Source organism: Columba livia, chromosome Z, assembly GCF_036013475.1.
Source record: "Columba livia isolate bColLiv1 breed racing homer chromosome Z, bColLiv1.pat.W.v2, whole genome shotgun sequence".
Lineage (NCBI taxonomy): Eukaryota > Metazoa > Chordata > Aves > Columbiformes > Columbidae > Columba > Columba livia.
The window spans coordinates 9,548,574-9,561,386 of NC_088642.1; the positions used below are offsets into that span (position 1 = coordinate 9,548,574).

The 12,813-nt window shown below is 60.0% G+C and overlaps 2 protein-coding genes across 3 annotated transcripts; one reads left to right on the forward strand and one right to left on the reverse strand.

The window, feature by feature from the left end:
• Positions 1-4,802: 4,802 nt before the first annotated feature.
• On the reverse strand, positions 4,803-8,335 carry SIGMAR1 (sigma non-opioid intracellular receptor 1). The gene is made up of 4 exons (XM_065047073.1): positions 8,188-8,335; positions 7,175-7,375; positions 6,556-6,648; positions 4,803-6,247 (listed from the first exon to the last, which is right to left on the reverse strand). The coding sequence occupies exons 1-4, from the start codon at positions 8,333-8,335 to the stop codon at positions 6,021-6,023; spliced, it is 669 nt and encodes a 222-aa protein (XP_064903145.1). The 3' UTR covers positions 4,803-6,020.
• A 49-nt stretch (positions 8,336-8,384) lies between these two features.
• Positions 8,385-12,101, forward strand: GALT (galactose-1-phosphate uridylyltransferase). 2 transcript variants are annotated; one of them, XR_010469199.1, is made up of 12 exons: positions 8,385-8,594; positions 8,877-9,046; positions 9,118-9,193; positions 9,325-9,373; positions 9,589-9,718; positions 9,997-10,053; positions 10,352-10,474; positions 10,628-10,760; positions 11,235-11,318; positions 11,410-11,564; positions 11,665-11,788; positions 11,946-12,101. XR_010469199.1 is itself a non-coding variant. In XM_065047072.1 (12 exons), the coding sequence occupies exons 1-11, from the start codon at positions 8,537-8,539 to the stop codon at positions 11,728-11,730; spliced, it is 1,101 nt and encodes a 366-aa protein (XP_064903144.1). In that variant the 5' UTR covers positions 8,436-8,536; the 3' UTR covers positions 11,731-11,765; positions 11,946-12,101. The 2 variants fall into 2 exon arrangements, 1 of the variants encoding a protein (XP_064903144.1); XM_065047072.1 differs by having other exon boundaries at positions 8,436-8,594; positions 11,665-11,765.
• Positions 12,102-12,813: the final 712 nt, after the last annotated feature.

Below are 12,813 nucleotides of genomic sequence, written 5' to 3' on the forward strand. Positions count from 1 at the left end.
ACTGGGTGAGCTGAGCGTGCACCGCATGTGTGCGTGCAGGGCATCTGAGCACGTATACATCTGTGCACACCGGGAGAGGTGAGCGCATTGCATGTGTGTGTGTGGGACAGCCTTCGCACACCCACCAGGGGTATGCCCTGTATGTGTGTGTGCATTCAAAGTGTGTGTAACGCCCTGGGGGAGTGGAGGATATGCATACATTGCACAAAGCCGTTTGCATAGACATGTATATATACAGCTGTGTGCTTTGTCAGAGGGTCTGAGTGTCTGCAGCGTGAGCACAAATGTGTGTATGTTGTTTGGGACAACAATAAGTGCTTATATGCATACACCAGGAGCTGAGTGTGTATGTTTTGTGTGCTCACCTGTAGGTGTGTGCCATCTGCGTTGGGACAGGTGGGGGTATGGGCTGTATTCACAGGCAGGCATGTGCACACACATGTGTTTAGGGGAAGTGAGTGTGTATACCCACACTGTCAATTCATCTGCAGGTGGGAAAGGGGCGTTTCGGGTGAGCTCCAGGTGCTGAGCACTCACCTGCATCTGCAAGGGCTGAGAGATTGCCACAGCACACTGCAAACTGAAGCCTGAGACTTGCCCACATGCTGGGACCATGAAGGGGACCCCCAAACAGGCTCCCAGAGCCCCAGCCCAGCATGAGCAGGATAAGGACATGCATGTCCTTTGTCAATGGAGGGACTCAGTGCTGCTGGCTTGCACTGTGTCCCCTCTTGCAACAGGATGAACTGAGGTACTGGGCTGAGCATGCAGCACTCTGTCCCACTGCTGCACCCACAGCACCTCGCTTCCTCCATGGGGAAGCTCAGGGCTTCACCCACCAGCAGCATTCCCATGCTGTCCCCACGCACAACCCTGACCTGCCTGCCTGTCAGTTTTTTCCTGGCCCCTTTTTCTATGGTGTCAACTTTGGCAGGAGGCAAAGGAGGTGCCTGTGCTTCCCTGAGCTTTTTGGCTGGGGCAACTACAGGACTTGCATGGGTCTCTGGAGGATGAGCAGCATCATCGCTCCCGCCAATACTGGGGCACAAGGGACAGTAGCTTTGGCCCCATCCCGCAGCCACAGCAGCTTGTCACTGAGACCTCATGCTGCTGCACTAGGTATTGGTGATACGGGGTGACAGAAGCTTTGGGTGCTGCAGGGACCAGAGGCAGCTGCCTTTCAGAGCCCAGAAGAGCTGTATCCTGCCCTTTCCCTGGACCATTTGTGCAAACAGCCACTGGCTGTGGCTGCAGCTGGAGCTGGCTTTGCTCTCAGGCTCTGCAGCCTGGGCTGAGCCTCTGTCCCCTTCTCTGTATGCACCCCTTTTTGGGGAAAAGCCACCAAAGCTCTCCAGGTTCCCCATGGGCATCTCTGGAGAAACTGTCCCTTGTCCTTCCACAGCACTGGTGACCCTTGGGGCTCCTTGAGCTCCTGGCAGCCTGGTGACACCCAGCACTGTGCAGCATCCTCCCCGGAGAAGCTCTCCTGGAAAAATGAGCCCCTTCCCTGGGAGAACAGGGCAGCTCCCGACCCCGCAGGGCCCCCGGGCGCTGTTTATCTTTGCACAGGAGATAAAGCAGCTGTCGGCCATCCCATTTCAGGGCTGGACAGCTGTAACTCGCCCTGGCCCAACCCATCCCACCGTGGCAGGAGTAGGGACCTCCCAGTGCTTGCCAGCGCCCCCTGCCCTCCCCGCCCACCTCCCCCCAACCCGGGAGCATCAGTCTGTTGGTGTCTGGCCAACAATCCTGCCGAGCTCCTCCTGGGAAGATACAACCTGGCCCTATTTCAGAGGGACACACAGGACCATCCACCCCCCAGGGCTTGTTCCATAGGTCCCTATTACACAGAGCTCCAGCTTCCCCCCCTGGTACTGTTGTACTGCACCCCAGGGTGCTGGCACCCATTGCACTGAGTTGTACCTCATCCCCTGCGCACCAGGGCGAGAAGGGAGCAGAGGAATGAGACAAGTGTAGGGAGGGTGACATGATGGGACTTCTTCGCGGCCCAGCAGGAGCATTTGGGGAAGCTCCTCTCCCTCAGGGCAGAAGGCATGGGGCACTGCAGTCAATGAGGCACCCAGGTTTGGGGGATGTGGCCAGGCGGCCTAGTGGTAGCACTGAGGTCTGCATGGGGTACAGCATGTCCTGTCACTCTGGGCTTGACCACCACAGGACCTGGCCCAGATGGACCAGCATGGCTCAGTTCCTACTTAGAACCTCCAGTGACAACAATGGCTGTGGGGCTCTGCACAGGTGTCACAAAGTGTATCCATGCGCAGGGTCTTCCTGGGGCAGCAAGCAGGACTGTGTCCCCTCTACCCTCCTGCCCAGCATCTTTGCGCTACCAGGGTCTGGCGGTGCTCCTAGCTGGAGAGAACGAGAAATCCCCCAGACAAACAGCTATTGACGGCTGCGGTGGAGGCAGCACAGATAGATACTGGAGGTATAGACGGGCACGGCAGACAGTGGAGGAGATTGAGAGATACTTGGAACAGAGAGATACCGCAGGAGGAATCAGGAGATAGATTCTGCGGGCTGATCAATACCCACTGCATGCGGAGGGACAGCAAGATAGAGCGAGCTGCAGAGGGAAGGTGTTTGGTGGGCAGCGATGTGCATTTGTTCTGATGACAGCTCTGGGGAGCTGCCACTTGTGAGAGCTTCAGCTGGGGCTGGGACGGAGCCAGACTCACAGTAGAGGAGTGCCCTTGCCTTTCTCTGGTCACTCCACATGTGTTTGGTGTCCTTTTGAGGTGCCTTGGGGTCTCATGTAGTCTCTGGGTGCAAAAGGGTGCATATCAGCTGTGTGTCCTAGTCACACCCTCTGGCCCCTTAAGGATGTCCCTGCCACCTGTGGGCACCTTGGAGGATGATGGGTGCTTGCATGTGGGCAGCTGGCAGGGAGAGAGGCCTCTTGAGCGTGAACCCTGGCTTTGGCATAGGGACTGTGCTGAAGCTGTGCGATTGCAGATGAGTTCCTACCCCATGCCTCAGTTTCTTCATATGAACCAAATGATGGCAAGCTGCAGGCAGCTGGGTACATCAGCATGGACACAAGCATGGATGAGGAGGAGTGGGGAGGAAGGGGAAGAGGCAGCAAGAGCCTGTGGGACATGCCATGTCCAGGACCCCATCTCTCATCTGCTGATCACTGGTGACACTTACCTGCTCCGTTACAGTCTGCAAAAAATGCTCTGAGGTGAAGGACTGCTTTTTGGGACCCATCCATGCCTGGCACTGTCCCTGCTCAGTGCTGGGGTAGGGACAAGCCCTCCCGCAGCAGAAAAGCAGCCAGGGCTCCTGGGTCCCGACCCAGCTCCATCATGGTGGTACTTGCCTCAGCCACCCCATGCTGCCCTGTTTCTTGGCCAAGCACATCCCAGAGTGTCCAGGGCTGGTGAACAAGGTGCAGCCCTTGAAGAAGCCCTTAACCTGGACAGGGCTGCTGGCCCCGCGGCCAGGCTGGGGGGATCCCCCGCCCGTGATGGAGTTATTGACACGGGCACTACGGAAAACACTGCTGAGATTGTTCACACTAATGTTATTTAGCAGCAATATTTCCGTAATAAAAGAAATCAATGGGCAAGAGAAAAGACCTGTCCAGAGCTTTGATTTTCTCATTTTAATGGCATACTTATTTACTCCCACCAGCGTGCCCATCGGATTTTCATTACGCGGCCTTCGCTGTAAGTGGAGCAGTATTGATACGAGCTGCTGAGTTAGCGCCTTCCTGCATGGGCCAGCATGGGATCGCTCGTGTTCCTCAATAGGGCCTTACTAAATCGCAGGGAATGGGCACACCACAGGGCCAGGGCAGCCCCATAGCCCACAGGAACACACACACAAACACACAGCATGCCCACTGTGCATACACGCTGTCTGGCCCTGTGCACAGGCGTGCACACACATCTACCTGGTTGTCCTGCCGGTCTGTACACACGTGTGCACTTGGACGGGGTGCACACGCATGCATGCACACTCCTCTCACCTGCACATACACACACAGATGCACATGACTCCTGCCCGCACATATGCACCCACACAAATGTTGTACCCATTCGTGCCTCAGCACTCACAGCTGTGCAAGTGCTCTGACTGTATGGACAGATGCCCAATTGTTCTACCTATATCACGTGTGCAACCCCTACCTGTTCTGCCTATACACACCTGCAAACTGTTACACCTATTAATATATGTATGCACACACATATGCATGCCTAACTGCCCTGCCAAGACACACACACACAAAACCCTCCTGCTTGCACCTATACACACACATGCATGCGACCTGTCTGTCAGCATGTGCACACACACACATGCACGCACAGCCTAGATACCTCATGTTTCCTGCCTGTGCCATTCCGACACTGGAAGGTGCATGTGTGTGTAAATTTCTCAGGACTACAACCCTACTGCACCCGGGTCCATCTACTCACAGGGCTGCTCACCCAGCATTGCCACCATGCCCCAGAAGGACGGAGCCCCACAGACTCTTGGGTGCCCCACGGAAGCAGGGTCCTGTCACCAGACCAGGCTTTGGTCCCCAGCAACTGCAGAGGAGAGGAGTAACAGCACCATCTCTCACTGATGCCCAAGAGCAGAGATGGGACTGATTCTGCCCAGCACTGCATGCCCTGGCTCCCAGGACCCTGGGTGGGATGATGCCAGCTTCCCTGGGGACATCAAGATATCCCCAGGTGCCAGCAGGACCCCTGTTGAGCTTGGAGCTGGATGGATCCAGCACCGTTCCTTGTGACAGGGGCTCAGCATGCTCCAAAGACTCTCCCGGGGACCCGATCTGGTGGGAAGAACATTTTTATTATGGGCAGCTCTTTTCAGGTGGCAAATTAAGAAGTAGCCCATGTGCAGGGCTGCCAGTCAGCAGGATGGGGCAGTCTGGGGAGTAGGACTGACATGCTACAGGCCTGGTGGCCAGGGACACAGACGTTAGTTTGGCAACAGTACAGAGGTGAAAGCCCTCCACAGAGCAGAGAGCTCGCATAGGTCTGGCCACAGAGCTGCAAGCAGTGTCCACAGCTGGGCTTCGTCAGGCAACCGCAGTGCTCCCCCAGTGGCCAGGATCTCATGTCATGAGCCGAGTAGGTTGGCTGTCCCCAGAGGGGTCTCACAGCCTGGGGAAGCATTTTGAGGGGCGAGATCCCATCCTGAGCTAGTACAGAGGTTTGGGCATGACAGACATCAGGTATGTGCATAGCCCAGAGGCCACGCAGAACGGGCTCTTGTTTAAGGCGACAGACGGTGGCTTTCCCCTTTGGGAAGGGACTGCAGGGAGGAGGACCATGGGGAGTGGGACTCTCTCCTAGCCCCAGCTGTCCCCTGGGGCAGACGACATACAGGGGACCAAGACAGACCTCCAGCACAGAGGCTGGGCATCCCCTCACTGCCGGGGGGTCCCTGCGCAGATCCAGCCCTGTGCCAGGGGGACACTGTGTGCTGCCAACCCACGTCAGCGGGGACAGAGCCACGGGAATTGCTGCCAGCTGGACTCAGTGCTGTCCGCAGCCCCGGCAGCCCGCCAGAGAGAAGAGAAACCTCTCATACAACCTTTACAGTGGGTGCTCTAGTCCAGCTCATCCTGTGCACCCTGTCCTGAAGGCATCATCCTCCTCCCATTGTCTCAGGAGCTGCAGGAATTTTGCAGAGCCTGAGGACAGCCAGCTCCAGCCCCCTTCCTGCTGCATTCTGAGGGCACACAAAGGTGTTTGTACCCTCTAAGGCCACTCCAGCCCTGAGGGATGGAAAAGCACGACACAGCTCAAATCAAAAAGGGGGAGAGGCAGGTAGTAAAGAGGTCTGTGTTGCTGTGCCCACCATGGTCCCTCTATCCTGGCACCCAGCTGGCCCATCGGTAAGGACAGAGCAATTTGGGGCAGGCACAGGGGGTCTCCTGCTGCCTCTGATGGAGCCTGAGCTCGGGGAGGAGAAGGAGGAGAGGGGAGGAAGGCTGGGAGGAGAGGAGCCACCTGTGTTCAGCAGGGGGTCGTGGTGAGCCAGGCTCAGCAGCCCCACGTGCTGAAGAAGGCATTGGCTTCCAGGAGCAGGCCCTTGGCGTAGACACGCAGGGTGTAGAAGAGGGTGACGAAGTCCTGAGTGCTGAAGAGGGTGTCAGCCAGAGCAAAGGCCAGCGTGGAGGGGATGAAGCCCCGGCCGTATTCCACCATCCAGGTGCCTGCGCTCCACTGCACCGACGTGGCCTCTCCTGCCTGGTGCACGATGGTGTCCCCTGTCAACACACAGAACCAGCACAGCTCCCAGTGGCTGCTCCATGTCACACCCAAATAAGAGACATGTGGGATCAGGACCTGCAGGACTGACCACCCCAAACCCTCCCCAGTCTTGCTCACTTTTCTCTTAGTGGCACCATTTGAAATGCTGGGATGTGCCCCTAGGGACACAAACTGTCCCATCCTGAGTTCTTGGCTTCTACCAGCTGCCTGGAAGAGGCTCTGTGACAGTGGAGGACCAACCTGCAGAGTGGCTGTGCCCAAGATGTGGACACAGCCCACAGGGTGCTGTGGCTACTGCATTCACCTGGGTAGTAGATCTCACTTCTGGTGGTCCCCTCCTTCCACTGCCGGAAGGTCCCCGAGATGACAGTGTCGGAGATATCTGCCCAGTAACGACCTGTGGGAGGACAGACAGCACTGGCTCAGAGCGTCCCTGCTGGGGATGGCTTGGGATGCCAGGTCTGAGTCATGGAACAGCCCTCTGGGGAAAAGGATGCCAGCCCCTGGGCCTCAACACACTGAGGAGTGCAGCCAGGTCTGGTACCCAGGCTGGCTGTGTGACTGGCCATACCTCACCAGCACAGTCTACTTGGTGTCCTTAAGCCACATCACTCCCAGCATGCTTGGCATTTGCTCCCTGCTGAAGTACAAAGAGATGCAATGCCCACCACTGCCTGCCAGCTGGATGCAGAGGGTCCTGGCTACATGACATGGCATGCACAGGAACCCACAGGTGCTCCAGGACACCATGGGGACTGTTCCCCACATGGAAGGTGTTTCTCAACATTGTGCACCACATTAAAGAAGTGGAGCAGCGGGCTCCTGCCCCACTCACACCATGGACAGGGCAGCTACACACAAAGAAGTGGAGTGGAAAGAGCTCAGAGAAACCCCCACCCCACCAGTCCTGTCACACTGCTTACCTGAGTGGCCACCAGTGTCAACAGCTGTTCCAAAGAGCAGCACATACTCGGTGAGCGAGGCATGCAGGAGGCACATGGAGCCCATCCACCCGCCTGCGTTCACAAACACCCACTGCAGGTCCTCATCTGGCAGAATGTGGCCTGGGTGCTTCTTCCGTAGCTCCACAATGATCTTGGAGAAAGCCAGCTCATGGTCTAGCCCTGCAGCATCCAGGGTTACCGTGAGTCCCTGGCATGGCACAAAGCCTACTCAGGCCCTCCCAAATCCCTTCCACAGCCACAGGGTCCCAGCACATCCTTGGAGAGATCTGCCTAGGGAAGATGTCTCCTCTCTTCAGGCTTGAGCTCCCATGGCTGTCAACTGGCCCCACTGTTTCCTGGTTGGTGATGGAGGATTCACAGCACTGAGTGTTTCAGCCCTACAGCCCACCCCAGGTGCTAGGCTATATGGAGGACTCAAGCAGTGTGACAGTGCTCCTGTCCTGGTGACATACAGCCACTCTGCTGTGACTGCACATCCTGTGCCCTATGGGGCCAGCCCTCCCCTCCAGCCCTAGCTGGGTGGTTGGTTGTGCTCCTGACCCACCTTGGGCTTGGTCCCCCGACCTGGCCCAGTCCCACCAGTGGGAGAGCTGCCCTAAACCCGGGTTCAGATCCAAGTGGGCTGGGTGATGCTGCTGTCCCAGTCCCCATCCCTCCTTCGCTCCAGTCCCATTCCCACACATCATCTCCTTCACACTCCCCGTCCCTGTTCCCTGGTATTGAACCCTTTCCGATACCGGTCCTGCTCCCCCAGTCCCAACCCCATTCCGGCCACGATCCCGGCCCCCCTGTACCGGATCCTCCTCGATCCCACGTCCCCGGTACGGGTCCCTTCCCCAGCCCAGGCCGCTTGCGCTCATCCCCCTGTCCCTAGTTCCGCTTCCCGCTCCCCGTCCCCCACCCCTTTTCGGTCCCGCTCCCCTCCACCCCCCGCGGCCGGTGGGCCCCGTCCCCCCACGGGCAGCGCGTACCCGCGTGGTGCCGGGCGAGCTGGGCGATCTCGGCGGGGGTGAACTCGTACCGCTTGGAAGCCAGCCAGCCCCGTAGCCCCTGCAGCACCAGCGCCAGCGCTCCCAGCGCCAGCCCGGCCCGCAGCGCCCGCCGCCCCGCCGCCCCCATGCCGCCCGCCGCCGCTCCGCCCTACCGCCGCCGGGACGGGGGGCCGGACCGCCCCCACCTCGGCCACGCCATGCCCGGCCGCGGGCTGCCCGTGCGCCGGCGCGGCGGGGCGGAGCGGAGCGGAGCCGGGGCCGGTTGGAAGGGACCGGTCCCGCGGGGCGGGGCCGTCGCTGCCGCCGGGGCTTCCGGGAGTGCCGCGGCATGGAGCCGTCGCCGGCGGGCGAGGAAGAAGAGGAGAGCGGCAGCTTCCGCGCCAGCGGTACGGCCGGGGCTGCCTCGTTCCGGACACCCGGCAGAGCCCAGCCGAGCCCCGGGAAGCGGGGGCGGCGGGGACCCTCCCTGACTACGGGGGTGGCAGTTGGGAATCCCCCCGGGCTGGTTCAGGGAGGAAGGGGTGAAGCAGAGGGGGGCAGAAAGTGAGGTGCAGACCCTCTTGTAGGGTTACTCGAGGGGGGGGTATGGTGGGTTGGGAGTACCCAGCCTGCGGGGGGCCTACCCCCCGCCTCGCTGTCTCCCTGATGCCGCACTCCTCTCCGCACAGAGCACCAGCACACTCGGTACAACCCGCTGCGGGATGACTGGGTGCTGGTATCGGCCCACCGCATGAAGCGCCCCTGGCAAGGGCAGCTGGAGAAGCCGCCACCCGAGGATGTGCCCCGCTGGGACCCCAACAACCCCCTCTGCCCCGGGGCCACCCGGGCCAACGGCGAGGTACCACCGAGGACCCAGGCACTGGGGTTTCCCCTGCTGTCCCTCTCTGACCCTGTTTCTTGCCCTGGCAGGTGAACCCCAAATATGAGGGCACCTTTGTCTTCCCGAATGACTTCCCTGCGCTGCAGCCTGATGCTCCCGAGCCTGGTAACTTCTTGCAGGAGAGCAGGCTACCAGAGACCCCCAGGCTCATGTCCTGGGGGGGCTGCAAGGTGGTCTGGAGAAGCATGGGTGCTGCTGCAGTGCCGTGTCCCTCCACACTCTCTGTCCTTCCCCAGGTGATAGTGATCATCCCTTGTTTCGAGTGGCAGCAGCGCGGGGTGTGTGGTGAGTACCCCCATGTTGCCGGGGCGTCTGGGCCATGATGTAGGCTTGGACCCATGGATGAAGCCAAACTGAGTCCACTCCCCTCCTTGTGCTGCCTGTTCTGTGCACACCTGCTCTGTTTTGTGGATTTCATCCCTGTTCCACTGTGATGTGGCAGGGCCTTGGGGGTCCCCATGGATGCCGTGCAGCCCCAAACACGTATGTTTCCTTCACAGTAAGGTGATGTGCTTCCACCCCTGGTCAGACTTGACACTGCCCCTCATGTCCCTGCCAGAGATCCGGGCTGTCATCGATGCATGGGCAGAGCTGATGGCTGAGCTGGGTGCTTCCTACCCCTGGGTGCAGGTCTGTGGCTGGTGGGGGCTGCCCTTCTCACCCTGCCCTGGGGGGCTCAGGTGGAGGTGGGGGCCTGTGGCTGGGTGCTCTGGCAGCACCCAGGTTTGGGACCCTTCCAACTGTGTGTGGGTCTCCCACCCCTACCTTGTGTCCCTCTTGAGTGTTTCCAGGTGGGTGCAAGGCTCGGGTTTCCTGCGGGATGCTTTCCTGGTGTGCTGAGGACACCATGGCAGCCCGCAGAGGGACCACGGGTCTGGGACCTGCTGGCTGCACCTCTTTCTCTGCAGATCTTCGAGAACAAGGGGGCGATGATGGGCTGCTCCAACCCGCACCCACACTGCCAGGTGAGGCTGTCCCACCTGGACTTAACAGCGAGTCCCCGTGGGTGACCTTACAACAACAAACCCAGGCGGAAGATGTGAATGGGAATCTCCCTGCCCTGGTTCCAAAGCTTTCTCCAGAGAGGATCCCCTCCATGCCTGTCCTGTCATCTCTGCTCCAGGGGACTCTCCCTTGTGGCTGTCACATGTCACGCTCTCCACCTGGTGGCAGCATGGACTTGCAGATGGGCAGCATTGCTGGGGCACCCCTGCAAATGCGGGATAGGGGTAACCCAGCCCCATGCCCCTGTGTGCCTCCCAGGTGTGGGCCAGCAGTTTCCTCCCGAATGAAGCATGCCTGGAGGACCGGACGCAGCGGCAGCACCTGAGCCAGCATGGTGTGCCCATGCTACTGGAGTATGCCGAGCAGGAGGCTCACCGGAAGGTGAGGACATGGCTGCTGTCCATATCCCCTCCCCGGGAGCTGGGTATATGTTGGGGTGGGCCCAGCTAACTCCCAAGAGCCAGGGCCACTGGGAGCACCCATCCCTGGGGCACTGGGGCTGCGCATGTCCCCATTGAATGCTGTGTTCCACAGGAGCGGCTGGTGGTGGAGAACGCGGACTGGCTGGTCGTGGTGCCGTACTGGGCCACCTGGCCCTACCAGACCCTGCTGCTGCCCCGCCGCCACGTGTGCCGCCTCCAAGACCTCCGTGATGGCGAGAGGGACAGTGAGTGGCTCCGCACCCCATCAGTCCCTATCCTACATCCTTTGGGCTTGGCCCTTGTTCAGAGGCAGCTCTGTCGCAGCTTTGCTGGTGCTGGAGGGTCTGTGTCCCCTTGGGGTATGGGGCTGGTGGCCTTGGCTTGGGAGTGGACTGTCACCCTCGTTGCACTAGGACAATAGCTGAGTGTCCAGGTGCAGGCTGTTGGGGGGACTTGTGTCCTTTTGGGGGTGATGAAGCACAAGGTTCCCCATACTTCCAGGGTACTGGCTGTTGAGGAATGGGGGCTTCTCCTGCTGCATTGCTCAGGCTGTCTGCGTGGGTTGGGACAGGGGTAACTGGGAAGTGCATCCCTCCTGTCTGTCGCTGGTGTCCGCACAGGCAGAGATGTTGAGCGTGACCCTCTCAAGCCTGGCATGCTGCCTGTCCTTGGCGAGGGCTGCCCAGCTCAGGCAGTGACTCCCTGGCACTCCCCTGCAGGCCTGGCCTCCATCATGCAGAGACTGCTCATCAAGTATGACAACCTCTTTGAAGTCTCCTTCCCCTACTCCATGGGCTGGCACGGTGAGTGGCGTGGCCAGGAGACCCCCTGGACCCTCTCAGCTGCATCCCTGTCCCTTCCGCGGGGCTCATGCAGTGGCTGCACCACTGGCAGGAGCCCCCACGGGCCCCTACCTGGAGGAGGACTGTGGGCACTGGCAGCTTCATGCTCACTACTACCCACCACTGCTCCGCTCCGCCACCATCCGCAAGTTCATGGTGGGCTATGAGATGTTGGCCCAGGCACAGCGGGACCTCACCCCGGAGCAGGTGAGCACAGCTGGAGGGGGACGGTGGGGAGCCAGGGTGTCCCATGCTGGGGCTGTCCCTGGGACTGGGCACTGGCTGCCCCTTATTCTGTGTCCTGCAGGCAGCTGAGCGCCTGAGGAACCTCCCTGATGTGCACTACAAGCAGAGGGCCAAGGAGATGTCATGATGGGGAGCAGTGGAGCCAGCCCTTGGCTCTGCCTGGTGAGGCCAGAGAGAGATGTCAGGTGGGGATGATGAAAGCTGAGGCCTGGGACCTCATGTCACTTGTGAGCCCTCTGGTCTCCCAGCTTCTCCTGAGCCTTGTTGCGGCTGGGCCTGACTTGGGGACTGGTTTTGCCAGTTCACATACCCCAGTCCTAATCTTGTGGCATCCTCATGCAGGTGGTGCTGTTGCTTCCGTCTCCTCCCCCACTGCAGTTTGTGTCTTCCGCCTCCATAGTGTTCTCCACTAAAGGGCTTGTCTTCATTACCAGTCCAGTCTTACCGGTGGGAATGGGAGTGGCACAGCCTCCGTGGCCAATAAAACCTGGAATCGAAGTATCTTTGCCTGTCCCCTCGTGGGTCTTGGCCTTGAGGGGGGGCGGGTTTGAGGGCTCTAGTGGGGAACCCCTGCTGCTGTGAGGAATAGCACCGGGGGCTGCAGGGGGTGTGCTGGCAGCCCCATGCTGCTTGCTGCTGTTCTTATTTCTGCGTTACTTCCTCTTCCTCCCTGGGGGGAGCTCTGAGCCTGTCTCTGAGTGCTGCAGGCTTGGAGAGGAGCAGGAAGGAGGGAGAAGTTGATGCCACTCAAGGCTTATCCAGCTCTTGGGGTAGGACTGAGGCCTGACAAACTTGCTGCATGGAGGCTGCGGGCTGGGCATGCCTGGCTGTGGCTCACACAACTGCTCTTCTTCCTCCTTTCTGCCTGGGCCTGCCAGGTTGCAGCCCTTACCCTGCCCACTGTGGGTACTGGGGATGTGATGCAGGGCTGTCAGGATGTGATGAGGGGCTGGTTCATCGTTAATCTGGGGGCTACTAGGGAGTCCAGCTCTGCTCATGGTGCTGCTGCCCCATTTGCCCTTCCCTGTGCCCACCCAGGGCATGAGGCAGCAGCAGCCTGGTTCCTGGGCTGAGCTGGGGGATGCTGCAAACAGCTCTGTGCTCTCCCCGCCCTGCAGCCCATTTCCCTGGGTCTGTGGAGAGAGTCGCAGACAGTGATGCCCACAGCTGATGAGGATGCCCAGCACGTGGAGCCGAGTGCTCTTTGCCA

What these genes read in the sequence shown, in the direction of transcription:
- SIGMAR1 (XM_065047073.1), bottom strand. Translation starts at nt 8,335, where the DNA reads ATGGGGGCGGCGGGGCGGCGGGCGCTGCGGGCCGGGCTGGCGCTGGGA. An exon ending in TGACACTGGTGGCCACTCAG is followed by an intron (nt 6,649 to 7,174) that starts GTAAGCAGTGTG and finishes GTCCTCCCACAG; the next exon opens with GTCGTTACTGGGCAGATATC. An exon ending in AAGTGAGATCTACTACCCAG is followed by an intron (nt 6,248 to 6,555) that starts GTGAATGCAGTA and finishes GTGTGTTGACAG; the next exon opens with GGGACACCATCGTGCACCAG.
- GALT (XM_065047072.1), top strand. Translation starts at nt 8,537, where the DNA reads ATGGAGCCGTCGCCGGCGGGCGAGGAAGAAGAGGAGAGCGGCAGCTTC. An exon ending in GCAGCAGCGCGGGGTGTGTG is followed by an intron (nt 9,374 to 9,588) that starts GTGAGTACCCCC and finishes TTTCCTTCACAG; the next exon opens with TAAGGTGATGTGCTTCCACC. An exon ending in ACCCGCACCCACACTGCCAG is followed by an intron (nt 10,054 to 10,351) that starts GTGAGGCTGTCC and finishes TGTGCCTCCCAG; the next exon opens with GTGTGGGCCAGCAGTTTCCT.